The following is a 23,099-nucleotide window of genomic DNA, read 5'->3' as shown; positions in this document are numbered from 1 at the left end:
TAGTGGCCCATGGCTAATCCTAACTCATTTTTATCTCAAGATTATTTCCTGCTATCATATCTTTGCAACAACAACAAAAATCATGCCACGGATCCATTGTTCAAGAATGTTCTAATTCAGAAAGTTAATCAATTGTAAATCTGTCACAAACGATTGCAATAGAGTGGTATGTTACAGTATACAGTACTTAGTAACACTGGTGATAGCTGTGTAATAACAGTAAATACAATATGTTGTTACATAGACTACTTACAAACTGAGCTAAAGCCTTGATATTTGATCCTAGAATGTTATGTTTCTGGAATGCTTCTGTAACCTCTGAAAGTCTGGGTTAGTTTTCAAATCAAAGAAATAGGCCTATAAAAATAACACTAACTCTTCAGTCTCCGCAGTGGGCTATTGATTTGATAGCCTACTTTAGAAATCAGCAGGTGTTTGAAAATTGCCCGTAAACCGGAAAATATGTTTAGTCTAATGTATTACTGTAATAGTCAATGATGACGAACAGCGACGAGAAAAAAAGCTTAAATCAGGAGTGATATTTCAATTCATGAGATAAAAAGTTGCCTATTGGTCTAAGGACAACATCATGTTTGATATTAACGTGATAAGACGTTTGCATTTACAGAAGTTTAATTTCTAAGCATTGTTGCCAGGGTTTCTGAAATTGTAAAGCATAATGTGTTTTTTGAATATTGTATACAGCATGTATTTATTTATACATGTGAAGGGGTTAAAGCATTTTTCGTAAACACCTGCGGAATTTCTTCCTATAGTTTGCCGGGGTTCCACAAGTGGCCTATTGTCAATACAAAGTATTGCTCAGGCAAGAAAAATTAGACATGATCTGAGATCATCCCACATTTGTTATTTTCACCCTTCAGCAAATATAAAGAGGACTCCGATTTGTTGGTGTTGACTCCATGGTGTGCGAAGTGATAGGCTGAAAAAAGATTATGTTTCAAAGCGCACCTCCCATTGTCTTGAGCGCGCGCAGTGTAATTTCACATGGTCCCGCACCTCGCCGCGCATCGCCCCTTTCATCTTGGTAACGGGGTTGCTGACCTAATGTACACAACTTACGTTTGCTTGCATCTCATATTATAATAGTAACGTTGTATGTTTGAGTTCTGAAACATTATGTGGCATCCCTGAAAGGGAAGAAATAGGTAAACGCGGTTTGCATTGTCCACTGGATGACATTCTTCTGATGGCAAATCAGACTATACCCCAAAAGGTAAGAGTGGAGCTGTTAAATCAATAGAAATTGAAACGCTGCTGTTGTTGCTTTTGTTGTTGTTGTTGTTGTTGATGATGATGATGATGATGATGATGATGATGATAATTATATGTTTTCATACATTCTGTTTTTAAATATTAGAAGTTCGGATGGCTTATGCATGCTGGATTAGTTTGATCCCACCAATTTCAGCTGTCCATATCTCGGGAAATTAGGATACATTTTGACTAGGCCTAATTATTTTTTTTAGCAATATCATTAATCTTGGGCTATAGCCTACATGGGCTTGATGACAGCATATGCTAATCCGTAAAAACATCAAGAACTCCAATATGATTTGAGGCACTTCAGTCAGCACATGCAATTTGAAAGACAGAATTCTTGCACCAGGTTATATGTCAAAAGTTGTTGTATGCTACAATACACAATGCACAACGATTGTCATCTTAATTTATGAGTATATTGTACGTTTTACATCTATTGATACCTACCACAGACGTGATGACGCTTTAGCTTGCACAGTTTCTGTTCAGTGTGTTGCACCGTGGTGAGCTCGCGTGGCTCAACTGACTGTGCACGTGGGTTGTGGTGCGGCATCTGTTTTCGTTCACGTCAAGTTTGAACTCGATCTTAAGTCAACAGCATCCTCTATTATCAAGCATAGCCTGTTGTAAGATGTGTGCTCTCTCGTGATTGACAGGCATGATGTCCTCTTAAATTCCTAGCGCCCAATTGGCTGTGTTTCTAATTGATTTCATGCACTTCCATTAACTATTCCATTTAGAATAACTTTCAGAACGTTGCTTGCATTCTTGGGTCATTAAATGTCGAGTGGCCGTTTAATTACAACCTGGAATAGACTCAGATAGACTATGAGATGTTACCACACTCTGATGCCACACACATACCTGATAATGAAGGCCAACCCTGGTCCATGGTCAACAATTTTGCTGCGGAAACGTAATTCTTTATTCTGTGTTTATACGCTACAGTAGGGCAAATCCTGCTGTTGTCAGGTGGGTTTCAGGTTCATAAGTGATTGATTTGTTTAGAATTGTTTGTGAGAGATTTTGTGATCTGTTTTTAATGTGGTGTTTTTCTTTTTTTCTTTCAGAGGTCTGACTGAGTGAACTCACCTGCATCAGAGAACTGGGGAGGCCAACTGGAAGAGGTGTGTATATATAGGAGTGTAACTTTCACATTTGCTGCTGTTTTGCAGTTGATAGTCAGAGCTTTCCTTGTGATCTTGTGTCAAAAGATTCATTTAAAATGTTTGAAAATGTATGTATGGAATTCTGAATAAACCACTGAAAAGACCTCTAGGGGTTGAACTACACTATATGTCAACATGTGTAGGTCCTATGGGGGGGGGGGGGGGGGGTCTTCAGTTCTGATTGCTGTAACATATCCTCAAATGACATTACTAAGATATCACATAGCCTGTATCAAGGCAAAGACACTAGGGCAGCTCTCCGAAGCATTGACTATGTATGCTACATTATATTCAGTGTGAGGTGTTTAATTTCTATTAATTCTATGGATGTGGGGGGTCTGGCCCCAGGCAGGTAAGCCTATAGCCTAATCTATACCAATGTTTTTTTGCCCTACATTAAACAAACTGTATTCCAGCATGCACATGTTCTCTAAGGAACTGAACAGTTTCAACCCTTTCTTTTTTTGGGACAGGCATATCACTTTAGGCCTATAAAACCTAATAATGTTTGTTATTTTGTAACAAACATTATATAACATAAATAAATATTTGAAAATGTCAGTGTAAATCTAATCTCTCTATATGTCTCGATTGTACTTAATCTAGCCATGTCGATTTTACTTTATTTAGACTAAATTCCCTAATTTAGGGAATTTGGTCGGCTACTAATTCATCCCAATAATAGCCCAAGACACATTGTATAACGTCAGTTACGTATATGATGGCTAGTGAATGACTTACATCGGTTGTGGCACCTTGTGTTTAATGTACATTTCGTAGCTAATCAAATAAGTTGTACTTTTGGCCTACATTTCAAAGAAGTTAATCACAAAGCTGCGCATTGATTGTAGATCAACCAACCATAGCATTTGTTGTGGTTATCCACATATGATTTGAAGCCATAAGGATGTCTGCACCTTTGTTTTCTGACATCGACTGTCCCATAGGGTCAGGGCAAGGCCATTTAAGGGCCATTCAAAGGGTCACCAACTCGCCAAATCCACACCACAATTGAGGCATCTTGCATTATCTACGTGAATTACGTAATCTAGACTAATGGAAAATGTAAATAGATCAGAACTGTATTCATAATTTCCCCTCAATTTGGATCACAAATCTTAATTGTATTGCATGGTAGACCTACATCTTTTCAGATGTTACTAAAGGAACGCGAGCAGGGCATATAGGCACAGTGATTGCAGCCTGTCTGGTGCAAGGTATGAACCTACGTTTTGATTTTGGCACGACAAATTATTATTTATTATTATTAGGCTATTATTATTATTATTATTATTATTATTCAACAAAAATAATGTTTAAGTACATGTCTAAGTACAACGCTTTTCAACCGGAAAAAGGCTTAATCTTTAGATCAAATATTATCACTATTAGACTATGTGGAGATGATGTATTTCAATATGATAATTACACTCCCGGGGCATCTTTCATTCGTTGACTGATTTGATGTTAAACGTCGCAGGCTCACTTAGTCTTGTAGCTCTTAATTTATGTTATTTTTTGTATTGACCCTCACGGTCACACAAGCAATTGTTTTTTTAAACGCATGATTAATTTCACAGTAGGGTAACCTCTTTCAAAGATGACATGAAAATGTGATATGAATTTATTCCGGAATCTAAAAAGGCTATAACAGCTATTATACAGTAGCCTATAGGTCTAATCAATTATTAGGTCAGTGGACACATTGCAGTGCCAACCATAGCTTCAAGTACAAATAATTGAGAAATTTGGTAGTTTATACTTTTCTTCACTCTTTACACATCAAATACGACAATCCAATGACATGGACCCAATCAAGCCTTAATTATGTAACATTATGCAGCCAAGTTACAGGCCTATTGAGTATTAAGCAACGTAATGTTAAGGTCTAACATAGATTTAATTAATGAACCAGGCTTATTTTATTCATGACTGAGTCGATGCGATATTCTTGATTTGACTTCACTATTGTCATTCCTCTTATTCCCGTTGAAAAGCTCTGTACACGTTGTTACGCTCACGTGCCTTTGCCTATGCATCTGCTCTGTTGCCTCTGCGGAAGCGAGACAAAAGCAGGAGCAATGACATCTAAATTGGTTTATGGAGAAGCAGATGGGGCTCGCGCTTAGCCTACTGTCACGACGGTCCGGTTTAGGCCAAAAGCGGTCCTGTAATATTTAGTGAGAGAAGGCAGGAATTGGAAAACAGGCTAGGATAACGCAAGCAAATTGATTACTTCCCATCTACCACAATCAATCGAAATGCTTAATAGGAAAACCTGTAAGCTTTTTAAATCTATTGCATGGCATGCATTTTTTAAAATCTTATTTCCATTCAAAATGCACCAGTCAAATGTGAATGAAACGTGTTTTATACATTTCCTATATACTGTTTCATTTCATTGACAAAAATGCGTACTCTCAGTAACACTTGGCAATTCATCCTTTCGTTCTATGTAGCCTAATGCATTGCAATCGGGTTTTTTCAGTGTTAGATCCCATCATCTGAGTGTATATCAATACAGAAACAGTTAACGTAATTGATGAGTCGTGCTGTCTGCAAACCTGTCATCTGTTTTAGATGATCCGTTTAACACTCCTTCGATTGTTGTTGATGGGAGACATATGCTGCCCTCCCTAATGATGAAGAAATATCAGCTCATTTATTGCCTTTCGCTGCTTGGAAACACAATTGATCGAATTTATTGGGTGTTCTCTATGAGGTCTTTAACATGTTCTCTCTCAATTGAATAGCCTTGAAATTAGTTTCATCATGATGACAATTAGACGATTTGTGCTGAATACTTATGTCACTAAAATATGAATACCAGATTATACGACCATCATCACCATCGTCGTTATCACCCTGTCAGTTGCCAAAAGTCATCACGGCCAAGCAATAAGTCGGCTGGTGTGAATTTTAATAGTAATGATTTTAGTTATTCAGGGTGGCACACATTTATTTATAATAACCTATATTCTCGAAAAATACATTCAAATAAAATGTATTGAAAGTGAAATTGGTTAATTATTAGCTATGTCAGACACTCCTGGTAGTTAGATTTGAGTTTGCTGTCACACATAGACTAACCGTATTTATTGACATAGAAACACTTTTGAGTGCGTTATTTCAATGGCAATGCACAACTTGCTACAAATGCAATATAGAATGTATTAACTCATTCCAAGTCCACTTATCTACAATCGCGTTTGGCTATTTGATGAAGCTTTTGAACGGGTTACTTAGGCCTATGTGATTTGGGACTAGCACCCTTTACAATGTAGGACAGAAGATTTGTGTTGGTGACATCGCCCCACTTCTTTCTCCATGTTGTTAGTAAACCAATGCATATCTGGTGCGTGTGGATTTGTGAGTGTTCCTCATTCAGATTTGAGGTTTACAGCGCGGCGGTTGCCTGGGGCCAGGCTCGTGCGTTAGTCTCTCTTTAGAGTGTTGAGTGGCAGTTAGTGAGACGTCATTGGCTCCTAGCGGAAAGTCTGTTGAGCTGGGGAACCAGAAGAGGGGCAGCGCTACGCCAATCACCTGCCGTCCAACACCGGTGGCGAGACAGACGACGTGTCTTTTAAAGGGAATAAGCCGGTGTGTGGTGCGCAGTTACTCACTTCTCACTGACTGTTAACTCACTCGGACAGATCACGCGACTTCTTCCGCAAAATTTGGAATTAATTGAGAGTAGTTTTGCGAGACATTTTGTAAGGACGGTGGTTTTAAATGTATCCGGTTTTTTTTTTACGCGAAAACAGGGATGGTTTAAATACATAAGGTTTGGATTTCTCTCAGCTGTAGAGGAGGTAAGCTCTGTTTTATGGGGTAAAAATGAGTAAAACATTCACAATCCATTGTCTTTATAATACTACTACTACTACAAATAATAATAATAATTATTATGATTATTATGATAATTATTATTATCGTCATTAATAATAGCCTCATATTCTTATGTTATCATTATTGTTGTTGTTACTATTATCAACATTTTTATTATTGGTGTTTTTGTTGTTAGCTTATTATTATTGACTGTGTCGTGGTGGTTCTGTCTCTGTTGGAAATGGCATAGAATAACTGTCTAAAGTTGAATACGGACTGGCCTCCGCGCGAATCTGACTTGATGCTTGATGATGCTTGATCTTTGGCAGTAGCAAATGTAGCAGTAGTCCTGACATTAATATTGTCGTCGTTAATTTAGGCTTATGTGTAGACTACTACATATAGAACGAACACATATACAATTACACAATTACACATCAAATATTAAGCATATTTTTAGCAAATTACGTGATTCGTTTATTTTGAACAATGTTGTTAGCTACAAATATGTTTAGGCTACTCAGGCCTTAGACTACAAAAAAGGAAAAGCATCTAAATAAGAATTCTTACATGCAAGTGGTCTGTTCCACTTTCAGTTTAGTAGAATAGGCTATAGGCCTATGGTTATGCGTACATCTTTCATCCAGTTACACATTTCTTGTAAACCATGTGTCCACGTTTTGTCTTTGTCTTAGACATTCTGTCAAATTTATCATATTAACCTATGACATTTTCTTCCAAAATTCTGAAATAAAAACGGTTATAAAAACGCTTTTAAATATATACGTGTACACACAACTTTAGTGAATGTTTAGGAGCAAATACAGGTACCACATACCACATCACATGAAACTAATTTGTATTTACTATTTTCACACAACTGATAGATCATTAGTCAATCAGAAGACAAGACACATTTCGACTACTAACTATCAAATAATCATATTGTTGTTTGATTTGATTTGAATAAAACATTTTAATAGGCCTATTAGTATTATTATATAAACTATTTTAGCTATTTTATTATTATGAACACTATTTTAACAATCTTCAGAATCAACAGTAATATTTTTCTACAGAACAATTCTGTCTAATGGATTGTACAGTTTATGGGGTTATATGTTTATGCAGTGCATGTTTTTGTTGATTTTACAGCAGACCGTCTGCCTGAAGATCCCCCTGGTCACCACCGCATGGACAAAACCCTCCCCCTGTCCCCAACGACAACATAGCCATGACCACCCCGCCCAGCTCGTTCCAGCAGGAGCCCCTGACCCCTCCCCGGCCCGCCCACTCCTCCATGAAGCCCAACCAAGTGGGTCAGGTGGTGCTCTACGGGGTGCCCATCGTCTCCCTGGTCATCGACGCCCAGGAGCGTCTGTGCCTTGCCCAGATCTCCAACACCCTGCTGAAGAACTACAGCTACAACGAGATCCACAACCGTCGTGTGGCGCTGGGCATCACCTGCGTCCAGTGCACCCCAGTCCAGCTGGAGATTCTGCGGCGGGCGGGCGCCATGCCCATCTCGTCCCGCCGCTGTGGCATGATCACCAAGCGCGAGGCCGAGCGCCTCTGCAAGTCTTTCCTGGGTGAGAATGCGCCACCGAAGCTACCCGACAACTTCGCCTTCGATGTGTCACACGAATGCGCCTGGGGCAGCCGCGGGAACTTCATACCAGCACGTTACAACAGCTCTCGGGCCAAGTGCATCAAGTGCTCCTACTGTAACATGTACTTCTCTCCCAACAAGTTCATCTTCCACTCGCACCGCACCCCTGAGGCCAAGTACACCCAGCCGGACGCAGCCAACTTCAACTCCTGGCGTCGGCACCTCAAGCTGTCAGACAAGACTCCACCCGACAACATGGTATTCGCCTGGGAGGACGTGAAGGCCATGTTCAACGGGGGCAGCCGCAAGCGTGCCCTGCCTTCCTCCCACTGCTCCCCTATAGGAGGCATGAAGGGAGTAAACTCTGTCCTGCCTCACATGATGTCCGCAGAGCTGGGTCAGAAGAGGGGCAGGTTCGAGGAGGACGAGGACCTGGACGGGAGCAGCCTATCTCCGTGCAAGAACCCTCGCAGCTACCCGGTGATCCCTGTGCCCAGCAAGGGCTTTGGTATGCTGCAAAAGTTCCCCCCCACCTCCCTCTTCCCCAGCCCCTACACCTTCCCAGCCTTCAGCCTGTGTCAGCAGAAAAAGGACGACAGCGACGGGGCTAACGGACAGAAAAATGGCGTTGGCGGGCTCTCCGGGTTGCTGTGGCCCGGCCGTAAGGACACGTTCTACCCTCCCTTCTGCATGTTCTGGCCCCCGAGGGCCGCGGGTGGCATCCCCGTACCTACCTACCTACAGCCCCAGCCCAATGTACTGTCCTCCCTGCCCGAGACCCCTTCTCTCAGACAGGCCTTCCTGGACCTCTCAGAGCCTGCAGAGACGGGGGCCGGGGGGGCCGGAGTTGGGGTCACTCCCAGGTCCGGGTTGTTTGAGACCCCCGAGTGCCCGTCCGTGCCCTCTGACCTCAGGCCTGTTACCTCCGAGGGCTGGCTGAAGCTCCTGAATGCCCCGTCCCTCCAGGCCAGGAAAGCCAGCTACCACTCGGCCTTCCGGCCTGTGGTCAAGGATGCAGAGAGCATCGCCAAGCTCCACGGTGGGAGTGCCATGGAGGAGTTTGGCTCAGACCGCCACCTCTCCCCGGCCACCAGCTGCAGCTATGGCAGCGAGAGTGGGGGAGAGGTAGAGGGAGTGGGAGAGAGCGAGGAGGAAGGGGAGGTGGACGTGGAGAGCAAGCAGGACGAGGAGGAGGAGGAAGGCTTCACCAGGCAAACGCAAGCACAGACATGCGGCCTGCACATACAAGGCCTCAGCGATGTGGCGGAGGACAGAGGCAAAGAGACCACCAGTGTCTTCCCCGGCACCCCGCCAGCACACACCCAGGACAAGCCCAGCCTGGCCGCCTCTCCGCCCGCCAGCCTGCCAGTTCCCAGCCCCACCACCACCACGCACACTCCACTGGAGGACCCGGCCTACAAAAATGTAAATATTCCCTCAAGGCACTTTAGCTAATTATTATTTAAATGCAGATGGCAGGCGGGGGCTGATCTTATATGCATAACCAGATTGATAGCCAGAGCTCCCTGAAGAAATGAAATATTCACAGCGCTTTGATCCCTGCTAATAAGCCCAGTCGTGTATTGTTTAATGGCGACATTATATGTGTTCTCTCTTTTGTCACTTGTGCCTGTTAGCCTTTTTAATCTTTAACCTGTCGACACGGTACATTATTTGGGGCTGCTGGAGGTGCTGTTCCCAGCTGGGGAGAGAGGGAGAGAGAGAGAGAGAGAGAAGCAGCGTTCACATTTTTGCATTTGTATAACAGGCTCAGACAGTATCCACCCGGTTGTTGTTAAAGGTGTTAGCAAAAGAAAGAAAGCATTTCATTTCACTCTCTATTGCAGTAACTCCTTTTGTAACTCCTTTAGTGTCGTGGACACTAGCAGCATTCTGTTTCTCAATGACACCATTCATTCATGATTCTGTATCATTAGACATTGGAGTATTGACACTCTCTACCCTGGCTGATGTGTCAATTTAAACTGTGATCTAATGTGGCTCTGGCTGTGTGTGTTCACTTTCAGGTTCACAAAAGCAGGGACGATGGACTGCCCGCTTATGCAACCAAAGAAAACATCTCTGGTGAGTGCAACGTCTATGTTTTTATCTGACTGAGAGAAATAGTCATTGAGTTGTGCAGATTTTTGTTATTGCACATGGAATGAGGAACAGTTCCTATTACACTCCCTATAAGTACTTATTACCGTACTTGCCATACTGTACCTATCACTATCATGTTTTGCACTATATCACTATTTACACTGGTTAGATGCTAAACTGCATTTCGTAGTCTGGTACTCTGCAATGACAATAAAGTTGAATCTAATCTATAAAAAAAATAATCTACACTTCTGTAATATACTGTATGTAGTATATTATATTACTTACATATGAATTGTAACCAACATTATCACTGCAATAACAAAGGGAGTGTTACCTTCTAATGTGTACATAATAAGTCATTGAATCTTTGAAGTATTACTTTGATAGTCAGTTCAGTCAATTCAGCTCCTAAGACCATCACTGAGTACATGTTCTCTGTACTGTGTATATCTACCCGCAAATCATTTTCATGTCTCTTGATAAACTGTTAAATTAATGGATCTTATGTTCCCTTATTCTCTCCCTCACATTATTCACTCCCTAGATGAGAACAAAGAACAGAGCAACTTCTTCGTATCAGAGTCTGAAACCTCTGGACCAGAGTATTGGAGAGAGACTTCAGGTACGAACCAGCATTCATGCCTAACTGTTTTATCATGACATGGGGCGAAATGTGCAGAAAGAAAAAGAAATAAAAGAAGACATAGAAATGTTCCCATCACAGACCATAGGTTTAGGGATTAATCTATGTACATAAATAGATGAAATAAAAAGGATACACTCGGAAATGGAGCAGCCAGCCGCCTCGCAATGTCATTGGCAAATGTATTCTAGAGGGAGCTATTACAGTTCAAGAAGACAATCAGCTCAACGGAGGGAAGGTGACAATCTCCATTTGAACAATATCAAAGGGATATAATTGCCTTCTCCTTCCGCAAAAAACTCCCGTTCCTAAGATCAGCGCTTATTGCCTCCTCTATCTGTCAGCGAGACATTAAAAGTGTTTTATGACATCTATGCCAACATTTATATTATCTAGCCCATAATGATCTCCTCACATAATGTATAATATATTTCAGAAAAATTACACGAAACAAATTAAATGAAACCACCTTTGCCTGATTGCTAAACGTCTCCAAGGGCTGTTGGGGGACGTGATTAGAAGTCCTGATTTCCAAAGAGTCTGAAGGCAGTGTCTTAAGGAGAGTTCTGTTTCTTGGGAGAAAAATAATCAAATTTTCCATTTATGTAATGCAAACTGCCTTGGCTTTGACTATTCACGGTTAATTGACTGTCAAACGAGGTTGTTATCCTCAGGCACTGTCTGCAAATTTGCTTGTCAAATGAGACAGAGAGAGGAGAGGAGGCGAGAACACGCGCTGTTCCAAATGAGGAAAGCGTTGGGAGGCTTAAGGAGGCAGGACATGAAATGAGGAGAGAGGGAAAAGAGGGGAGATTATATATACAAATGTGCTGGATTGCTCCATTTAAGGGCATTCGATTTGCCACATTGTCAGGATTGAGACACACACATACGCGTGTGTGCTCACACAGGCACAGACACGCACAGACAGCCACACACACTCATACACACACATACACAAACACAGGCATGCGCACACACACACACACACACACACACACACACATCCACAGACACACACACACACACTTTCTGTTTTGTAAATGCATTGCAAAAAGTAGCCCATAATGAAACATTGTAAACGCAGCACAATGATAGAGGAAATATGGTTAGCATGGTTAAGAAAGTAAACAGGTACAAACACACTCATATCAAAGGCTTCACAGCAATAGAAATACTTAAAGGCGGGAAAAAAAACTGTGAAGACAGCGTAATTATGAAAATAGTAAACCAGTTCTTGACTTCTTCATGAATGCAGTTGTTTTCATTTGTTTTTCACAATACAGTCATAATGCAAATAGGACTTATCGGTCACTTCAAGAATAGTGAGCACACTTATTTTGACTTTTGAAATATAGATGCAGAGATTTTATGTTGCTTAAGCAAGCTTTTACATTTAGAGAGGCACATTTTATGGCTCTAAATTTCAATCAAATGCAAATTGTTGTTTCTTTATCGAATGCAATAACAATTGAGCCAAATGTTACATTGATTTATAGAGTGTGAGAATGAAATAGGTTGTCTTGGTAAGCTGAAATGGTCAGTCATATGGGCACTGGAAATTGTAATTAGACTGACACCTGGTGGCAAATAACTGAACTGTGGTCAGAGGACTGTCATACAAATATGAACTCACTCGGCTACAGAGATGTTTGCCTTTGCTTACTCACAGTTTTATAACTTTTTAATAATGTATATTATTTCTACTTTAACTTTAGGGCTGTTGACTTATTTATATTGAAAACAAAATGTGTGTTTTACCTTTCAGGTGATCAAAGTCAAGATGCAACTTCCCCAGTATCTCTGAAGAAAGGTGTTGAAAACATGGAAAAAGGTACAAACACATAACTACACTGTACAAACATAGCAGTGGATTACTTTGAATGTTGATTATATTATTAATTAATGCACTGCATGCAATCTTTATAATCATATAAACATTCAATATGCAATTGTGGTGGTGGGGTTATGCAAATACCCTTTTTTGTGTTCTCTGTGTATTTATTGTATATCTGTTAATCAAAAGTATGTGCATCTCTGATGAGACATGTTTTACATTGGTGCACCATGCATTGTTCTCAATCAAAGTCCTCGTCTTTTGTTTTCAGAAGAACTCCAGAAGGTTCTATTGGAGCAGATTGACTTACGGAGAAGACTGGAACAGGAATTTCATGCATTGAAGGGCAACTCCCCATTCCCTGTATTCCGTAAGTCACCCTCCCTCATTCTGTCTGATCAGTTCATCCAGGAGTTCAGTCCTTTAAACATAGTCCAACCTCTGTCTCAACATTTCAGATTTTCACAAAATGTATAACAGCGGTGTTGCTCTATATCAAGATACAATGGCTATACAGTGGTTGTTGTCTTTTTATCACTCAAAATGTTTGTGGGCTATTGTAAAGTTCTCTGTCACTGATTGCGCAAACAGTGTTGCAGTAACTGTAATTTTTTTTTAATTATTGAGGAGTGAAATGTTGAAAGGATTTTTTCTCCATCATTTTGCAGATAATTTCCAGGACCAAATGAAAAGAGAACTTGCATACAGAGAGGAGATGGTACAACAGTTACAGATGGTAAGATTACTGTAGTTACACTGACAACAATGACCACAAATGGTGGAACAATTATAATGAACTGTCATGATTTGGCATAATACATTACCAAATATTTTACACTGATTGAAGATATTATGAACAACATAATATTATACGAATATGATAATTATAACCATTTTAGAATATATATATTAGTCTATTCTGGACTAATTTATTTCACTCTTAGGTCTTAGATTGATATGAAATAATAAAAGAAAAATTTAAAAAAGAAGCCGTCTCACATGCCTTTCAAGGATGACATCTTCATCTGTAGCAGACAGTCTATGAGTTTAACAGTGCGCCACATTTTTACATCAATCACGTGTGCATCTCTGTGGCAGATCTTAGAGACAGGCAGACAGCCTGTGTTTGTCTTTACGCCATCAGTCATGTCAGCCAGAGACTCATGATAGAGAACATGTGTCGGGAATGATTGATATGTTTCAAATGAGCAGATGTACTGTACTGTATATCTGTCTGAAGTTTAGCAAAAAGTCTGAATGTTGAACAGAGGAGAAAATTAGGAGTTTATGCTCTGTATCTCTTATTTTGTGTTTTGGTTGGGTGGAGTGGTTTTGGCTATGGACGGAAAGATTGATTGAAAAGCAACAGCTAATTATTGCCTTTATCTTAAAATACTGATGCCTTATATTGTAATGCAAAATGTGTATTATATTAGGTAGCGCTTAGCCTTTATTATAGTAAGAGGTGCTTAACACATTTACAAGGTAACTACATTGGCACACATTGTCACACATTGTCACATACAATATACAATATATAAATGTTGTTTTTGTTGATAATATGATGATAATAACTGTCTCTCAACCTTCTTTTTCAGATTCCCTATGCAAGCATTCTCAGAAAAGAAAAACTTGGTTCACATCTCAACAAAAGTTAAATGGTGAGTCGCATGACACATGCTGTTTTCCCCAAACAAACATGTTTTCTAAATGCGATGTTGTTCTGGGTTTTGATTTAGCAAACATACACATAATATACATAACCTCCAGTACAGAACAGATGGTATATCTTATAGTAATGTCTTTCCTTTCTCTTTTTAGAGCACTTGGAGGCCACCCCATGTTATACCTGGAAAAAGAACCTGAGTTTCTATGAATCTTGGGAATTAAATTAACTGACACTGAAAACTGACAATTATCTGACACTGCAAACAATACAACATAAGTGACCTCGTCCCCCAACCCCAAACTGTCTCTGTGCTGGAGGATCAACGCAACAGAGAAGAAATGCTTTATCTGCTGAATGTCCAAACAAAGACAAAATACCACTTCAGTATGTCCAACTGTATATATCACCCCTGGATGAACACTGACTCCCACACATTTATGACATGGAAGAGATCTTTGTTTGTGCGCCGATAACATATGATGAACTCTTTTCATTATGTACCTGTACAGTGAATCCTACATGTGTTTTTGTTTGTCTATCAATCTGATTGTACATTAGGCCTACGATCCTTATCATTAAAATATTTAACATGTAAAAAGAAGGCAGATGCATCAACATGTCATGTCAGAGAGCAATTAAGCGAACAAGCACTCATCCCTCCCTGTTTAGATGATATAAATTATGAATTGTACAATAACGCAAAATCAGTAATGTTATTACAAGCTGTTGATGATATGTATTTAAATATGTTCTTGTAGTTTCTCTACTATTTATGTGGATACATCATGAATAAAAGGTCTATACAATAATACATCTTTAACGTTTTTACTTTTCTCTGCATATTGAATTTGAATTAACTATATTTATATGCACTCCATTTTAGTTTTTCATTTGGTGAGACAGAAATACTGAATTATCGCCTCGGAAAAGCGCTATATAAATATAATGAATTATTATTATATGACATCAAAGGGGGAAATGCGAAATGGAAATATGTCACAAATCAGCCTTAACACTAGAATAGCCATTTTTACCTACTAAAAGAGCCGCCTGGGGGGTCTCTTTTACAATGCTCAAGCTGCTATTTACACACAACAACCACTAGTTGGCTGTTTGTAAATTAGCCTGCTTCCTACACAGACAAACTGCAAAATAGCTTTATATTAGCTTATCCTGGTGTGATTTTGAAAATGTAAGGATACTGGGTGGTAGAACACACATATCTAGGAAAAGTCATGAAAGGAGGGTCCTGAAATTTGATTGAGTGCAAAGATATAGAATTTTTCTTTACTCACAGGGGTCAAACGACCCCTCATGGCTACATTTAACTACATAACATTAGCTAGCTAGTTCGTTATCATCATTTTAAAATCTTTATAATTTGTGGTTTTCTTTTGTTGCTTGTGCGTTCGCCACTATCTTGCAGATGATTCGCAAGGCATTCTGGGAGATTTTGCATAACACTCCATTTGGAGGGTGCCTCTGAAAAAACTCTGTTTGGAGGGTCATGCAGGCCTACCACTTCGCTCTACCTCTCCATCCCAACAACAATCAGGACACCCTACCCCTACACGTAAATGCGCAAAACGGAGCAGTAGAGCTAAGTGGTAGGGGCAAGGGGTGAAATTGGATTGGGCCAAACACACTAGTGCCAAACATAAACAGGTGCAAGACTTTAGTCCCTGATGATCGGAAACAGGGAATGAGGCAGGCCACCAGAGGGAGGCACCAAGGAGTCGCCAAGGAAAATGTGACCCCGTCCGTAACATAACCTGAAGAGCAAGGTGAATGCATGCAAGTGTTGTGGAATTCTTTACTCAGAAAACGTTAAAATAGCGACTTCCGGTCTACGTGATGAGCTGGTAGGACGCGAAGTTCAGAGCTCTTGAATCCGTTATTCAATCCGTTATCATCAACACCTATTTTTCACTCCAATAGTTGTTACTGTGTTATAGTATCATCATACTCGTTTTTATTTACGTTTTCTGAGTTTTTATTTTTACCTTTAGCCACCAAATCGTGAGCAGTAGATACTACAATGCCGCACACGCGTGCTACTATGCAGGCTAGCTCTCCTGATGCTAACCCTGACCCTACTAACAAAGCTAGCTCCACCGAAGCGGTGCTACTAGGGGCTATAGCCGGGCTGCGTGAGGAAATCAAGGGAATCAAGCATGACATCAGTGCTGCAAAGAATGACATCTGTACCTCTGTTGACACAAAAATAAAGAGCTTGGCTGACCTGATAAAAACTGAAATAGCTGCGGTGAGAGTCGAGCATCACCAGGCGGTGGCTGGCATTCAAGCTGAAGTTGGCACCCAGGTTACCCGTATAGATGAGCTGGAGCAGGGACTATCCCATTGGTCCGACGAGACGACCGACCTACAGGCGCAGGTGCGTTCTCTGACAGCGGAGGTAACATCTATCCGAGACAAATGCGAGGACCTGGAGAGCCGCTCACGCCGGAATAACATTCGGGTGCTGGGCATCGACGAGGCTGAGGGCTCACGCGACCCTCGCGAGTTTCTGGCTAACTTGCTGAAATCCATGCTGAACCTCGAGGAAGCCCCATTGCTGGATCGGGCTCATAGGCTATACTCCCAGCCGAGACCAGGAGCGTCCCGTCCTTTCATAGCGAGGGTCCACTTCTTTCATGTCCGTGAGGAAATTCTCCGACGCGCCAGAGAAGCGGGGCCGCTCACTCATAATGGGAAACGTGTCCTCCTGTTCCCTGATCTCACGGCAGCCGTTGCTAAGATGAGAGCTGCCTTCAACGACGTCAAGCAAATGCTCCGAGGCCAGCAGGGTGTCAAATTCGGGTTTTTACACCCAGCCCGGTTCAGACTGACTTTCGAGGGCAAACATAACATCTTCAGCACCAGGGAAGAGGCGGAGTTGTACGTGAAGGAGCAGGTCCTTTCCTCCAGGGATAAAGGTTGAACAGTGCACTTTCGTGCATATCCGAACGATGGGTATCCACAGTCGGGCTGTTTTTCCTCATGCCCCCCGGTTTGAGGGAAGGTTTGTGTGATCTATCGCTGCTGGTAGTATATATACATCATTACACTTTTTATTATAATTTGTTTGCACTATTTGGCGGTTGATGATAATACTATGCAAATTGTCAAAGTGGTACCATCAGCCTGTTCGTGTTGTAGAGCGTTACTACTTTTGTTGCTGTTAGCCTAACCCCTTTTCATATAGCTTGCTAGGCATATTTTGTCTTAATAGAGGTACCACATTATGTTATACTTGGTTTATGTTTGATGCAATGGTGATTTCAATTATATAGCATCTCTGTATTGGAGCAGTAGAACATGTCTTCACTCAATCAGAATTAGGTAAAAGCATGTGGGAGAATTGAGTCAAATTATAATACAAAATGGTTTATTAGGCCAAACGGGTAAAAGTACTATTTTTGTTGCGGCTATATTAACATTTACCATACTAGGCATAGAATGTCCTACTAGAGATACCACATTTTGTTACTTTATTTATGTTTGATGCAATGGTGATCTCATTTATGGCTGTTTTGTTTTATATTTTTATATTATATATAAAATATATTTATATTTCTGTTTTCTAGCAATACAGAATGCTGACATTCAGTCAGAACTAGGTAAGAGCATGTGGGCTATTGAGTCATTTTAAAATACAAGATAGTTTTGTGGTGAACCGGGTATTAAACAGGGGGAAAGGTACCGTTATTATATTGCCTGGCCATAATTTGATTATCCGGCCTATAGAGATTTTGCTAATCTATGTTCACAGCAACATTAGCACTGTTTATGATACATCCCAGTGTTTGTTCAATTCAGGGAGTGTTTTATTTCTTTCATTTTTCACAGTTACATGGTAACAACTTAAATCTATCCGTAGGTGAAATTGTTGATCATTTTATACTAAAGTATGAGTTCTTGTGGTAGGTTGTTGTTGTTTTTTCTTGTGTATCGGATAGTTGCCAGAGTAGTTGGTGAGTCGCGAGCGACTATCGAGAGCTGAGATGCAGGGGTGGATAGTTCTTCCCCTCATTTCTCTATCTGTTGTTTGTTTTGTTTTGGGGTTTTATTTGGGTTTTATTTTCCACAGGGACCAGGGGTTATTCATTCAGATAATGACACTCGTTTACAAAATGTAGCCATTTTTTGTTATGACTAAACTCACGATTGTGAGCCTGAATGTCAGGGGGCTTAAAACGTACAACATTTTGGGATTTCCTCAGAAGGAAAGCAGTTGATATAGCTCTAGTACAGGAGTCACACCTTCTATCTAAAGACACCCATCGTCTGGCTAACAGACATTATCATGTGATTGCTTCATCGGCTGCCAACACTAGATCTAAGGGCGTTGCGATAGTCTGTCGCCGGACTTTGAAATATGACATCCTGGGAGATTGGGCCGATCCGGAGGGTAGAATAGCCGTGGCTAAAATTCAACTAGATGGGGAAAAAATTGTGCTGATCTCTGCCGATGCACCTAACAATTATGATAAAGTGTTTTATGATTTGCTGACCAATACCATGTTGGAATTTCCAGATTTCAAATTTATTGTGGGAGCGGACTTTAATGCTGTATGGGATTATAAAATTGACAGAACCATGGCGTCCGAGGCCAGCGTCCAGAAACAAGCCTCACTTGCTCCCCGTGCGTGGGCCAATACTTTGTGTGTTGTTGACTTGATTAATCCCTCGGTTAAGGAAGAATTTGTAAAATAAGGGTTCAGTTGATGACCCGAGAGTGCTTTGGAATGCCGTCAAAGGTTTCATAAGGTCCAACACAATCCTGTTTTCCTCAACCCGCAATAAGGCCAGAGCAGAGAAATTAAATCAACTTGAATCTGAATATGCTCGCCTGGATAATTCACTTCAGCTTAAGTACAGCGACAGCACCGCATTACAGCGCAATTTGGTTAAAAAAGAAATAAACTCTTTACTCAAACAACGATCAGAATTCCTTATTCACCGGGTCAGACAAAATTACTATTTTAACAGTGCAAGACCCAGCCATTTATTGGCCTTGAAGCTTAGGGTTAATGAGCGGTTTGCGGATATTTCTGCTGTTAAGACAAGTAATGGTGTTATTTGCACGGATCCATTGCATGTTAATTCATCCTTTAGGTCGTTCTATGCTGACCTCTACAGCTCTGAGATTGTTCATGATAGAATTGCTTGTGATTCATTTCTGAATGACCTGCAATTGCCTAGTCTCGCAGCAGATGAATCTGCATCTCTCGACCGGCATATCTCCCTGGAAGAACTCAGAGAGGCAGCTCAAGATATGCAGAGGGGCAAGTCTCCTGGCATTGACGGCATACCACCTGAGTTTTACCTTATCTTCTGGGACACTTTGGGCCCGCTTTTGCATGAAATGATTTTGTTCTCTATTGAGAAGGGCTCCTTTGCTAGAGATGTTAATATAGCGTTGATCTCCCTGCTGCTGAAAAAAAACAAAGACCCCTTGGACTGTGGGAGCTATAGGCCGCTCTCCCTTTTAAACTCCGAAATTAAAATGTATGCCAAGGTTCTTGCACGCCGGTTACAGACTTACATGCTCAAATTGGTTCACTGCGACCAGACAGGCTTCATCAGGACCAGATTGGCTTCAGACAATATGAGGAGACTCTTACACATCATAGATGGTGCTACCTCATTTAATTCTCCTACTGCGGTGCTGTCGCTGGACGCTATGAAAGCATTCGACCGCTTAGAGTGGTCCTATTTATGGACGGTACTTGAAAAATTGGGTTTCGGTACGATGTTTTTAAATATGATCAAGACGATTTATTCTAACCCTTCTGCAATGGTAATGACTGGGAGGAATTTTTCGTCACCGTTTGCGATTGCTAAAGGCTCCAGACAGGGATGTCCGCTCAGCCCATTACTATTTGCGCTTTCCCTGGAGCCCCTGGCTCAGAGGGTCCGCCAGTCGACTACAGTCACACCAATTTCTATCTGTGGCACTCAGCATCACATATCCCTATATGCAGACGATGTACTTCTTTATGTAGATGATGCTCCACAATCCATTCCCCATATTCTGTCCATCTTTGATGCTTTTAGCGCCATCTCTGGATACAGAATAAATTGGACCAAGTCTGCTCTCTTGCCGCTAAATGAGGCCATGAGGAGTGCAGTTGTGCCCTCCCAGATTCCGATAGTTACCAAATTTAAATATTTAGGCATTGACATTTATCCCTCACTGCTGACTACAGCTAATACCAATTTTCAGAATTTCCTTTCTAATATAACACAGGATTTGGACAGATGGGTTGCACTGCCGAATTCCCTGAGGGCTAGGGTTTCCATAGTTAAAATGAATGTGCTCCCCCGAATTAATTTTGTAAGTTCTATGCTTCCTCTTCCTCCCCCCGCTCTTTATTGGAACAAATTGCAATCTGCAGTTACTAAATTCATCTGGAGAGGTAAACGACCCCGAATTAAATTGACCACATTACAGCGTGAGAGACAGGATGGGGGCCTTTCTCCAGCTAATTTTAAACTTTACTATTGGGCTTTCACACTGCGTCCTCTGGTAACTTGGTTTAATCCCATGGCTGAGGTTTCTTGGCGTGCTTTGGAAGAGGGATTGACGTTCCCTCTCACTCTGAAGGAGGTGCTGTTTTCCAACACTCCACCTGCTCAGTGTAGGCGACGGTTTGGTCCAATTGTTTCTCAATTAATCAGTGTCTGGCGAGCAATGACGAAAACATGCAAACTGCCCTCTGGATGGAACCCCTGCTCACCAATATTTAATAATGATGCACTCTTAATTGGGGGGCGTCCGATTAGACTCCAACAATGGGCTGACAGGGGTATTCATTCATTGGGCGATGTTATTGGGGACAAAGGTCTTCACTCTTTTGAAGAGTTACGAATTCAGTTTAATTTACCACGCTCCTCCTTTTTCTTTTATTTACAACTAAGAGCTGCCATGAAAACCTATGGGGTCCCATGGAAGGAGCCACTTCATAGGCACCCGGTGCTTGTTGTTCTGGACAGGGTGGGTAGTACGAGGGGCTTAGTTTCCACATTATATGGGTACCTCCTGCAGAAAACATACCTGCCATTGGCAGTTGGATCGGTATGGAAGGTGGACATTCCGGACTTAGACCTAGAATTTGATTGGGATAAAGTGTGGTCAGATGTCCTACAAACATCAAGGAATCCTGATCACCAACAAATTCATTATAATTGTATTCATAGGACTTATATGACTCCTCGGAAGATGTGTACTATGCAAATCATAAATGACCCCAATTGTACTCTGTGTCCTCTGGGGGTTGTGGGCACATTTATTCATATGATTTGGGAGTGTCCAGAGGTTACAGAGTTTTGGGTAATGGTCGCTTCTAAACTTTCTGCTCTGCTCTCTGTGACTATACCCCCTTCTCCTTCTGTATTGATCCTCAATGATCTTTCCCTGTTACCCCTCCCTCAAACTAAAAAACGCATTCTGTTTGCTGGTCTGACGGCAGCAAAGAAAAAATAACGTTAAAATAATTGTCAAAGACTAAATCTGAAATACTGAAATAAAATAACAAAGACCAGAGTTGATGGTTCTCCGCAATAAGACTTTATTACAAATAACATAGCCTGAGGCGGTCCATGGAGCGTCTAACCTGAGCCCCTCAGCTCATAATCATTTAACTGTTAGAATTCATTGAATATTCATCCATCTCAGTTTACATCGCTCATATGTAAATTATTCATACCTTATTGGATGTTCGCCACCAATATCATCCTGGTTCTTCTATCTTATCACAGCTGGGTCACCCCACCTTTCTCTCATTAGTGCACCCAGAAACACACTGGTGGAGAAGCAACCATTATTTTATAACTAAGGATGTCTCAGTACCATTCAGTACCACTCTCCATATCCTACAGCCACTGATCATTTCTTATCTACAAACACACAGCTCCTGGCAGGCCCGTCACTATGGGCGGGCCCGCCCACAGACGTGCTGGTGCCCCCCCAACTGGCGGCCAGATATAAAAAAAAATATAAAATAAATTTAAAAATTAAAATATATAACATATATTAAATATATATTTTTTGAAGAGTTCATTTGCAAAAACCGATAAACGCCATTCTTAAAAAAAAAAAAAAAAAAAGACTGTCGTGCGTTATTCTTAAGACATAGCACATTCTGAACCCTAAATACGTTTTGTCACAACAAACATTATGGTCCATTGTAAAGGCATTGCAAGTTCACATTTTGCAGCAGAAAACGACAAACGCCAGTGCTGTTCTTGAACAGAACCCGATAACTCATTCGTTCAGCGAATCAACACGCGGTATTCAGGTCAGGTGACACTGCTGTGACAAGGTGCGCTATCTGATGGGAATTTAATTTTGACGAAACTGACGAACCCGTGATGCTATCTCCTTCAGGGCGTAAACAGAAGAGGAAAGCTCAAACTTATTCACGTAACATAGCGAAAACAGCACGATATAGCGGTCAGGTAAAAGCTCCCGGCAGGTAAACAGGTCGGCAGCCCTAGACATACCCTTCCTGCACTGAACCCTTTTTGCTTGTTTTTCTGAGTGTTTCTATTCTGTTGTGAATTGGTTTCCTGGATGTCAAGAAGTCTACATTTACATTTTTGGCATTTAGCAGACGCCTTATTCCAAAGCGACTTACAATCAATACATTTGAATACTAAGCATGTGAATCATCAGTCCACCATTCGTAGCAGGAAGAGTAATCTATCTCAGGCCCGGGGCCATTGATAGAAGGAAAAACCTTCTCCTATCACCTTCTTCTAAAACTAGTTTTTTTTTTTACACTGGAGAAACAGAGAAACAGTACATGGGGGACAATAGAAGTTCTTGGGGACACAGTAGAGGGGAAAGCGGGTGTCTTTAGGAGACGTAGTGCTGAGGGGCAGAAGATGTCTCAGGAGGAGCAGTTAAGGTGTAACATGAAGAGATGGGTCTTCAGTCTACGACGGAA

General features: G+C 41.2%; 1 protein-coding gene across 1 annotated transcript; it reads left to right on the top strand.

The window, feature by feature from the left end:
• Positions 1-7,474: 7,474 nt before the first annotated feature.
• skor2 (SKI family transcriptional corepressor 2) lies at positions 7,475-14,134 on the top strand (the record flags this gene model as incomplete). The annotated part of the gene is given in 8 exon segments (XM_080530330.1): positions 7,475-7,487; positions 7,490-9,315; positions 9,918-9,975; positions 10,541-10,618; positions 12,408-12,473; positions 12,748-12,846; positions 13,145-13,212; positions 14,075-14,134. Coding segments are annotated over 8 exon segments (2,268 nt in total).
• Between the last annotated feature and the right edge of the window lie 8,965 nt (positions 14,135-23,099).

This window comes from Nansenia antarctica, assembly GCF_963989245.1.
Source record: "Nansenia antarctica genome assembly, chromosome: 4".
Classification (NCBI taxonomy): Eukaryota; Metazoa; Chordata; class Actinopteri; order Argentiniformes; family Microstomatidae; genus Nansenia; species Nansenia antarctica.
The sequence above is the reverse complement of the archived record's forward strand: the minus strand, read 5'-3'. Positions and strand labels throughout refer to the sequence as shown.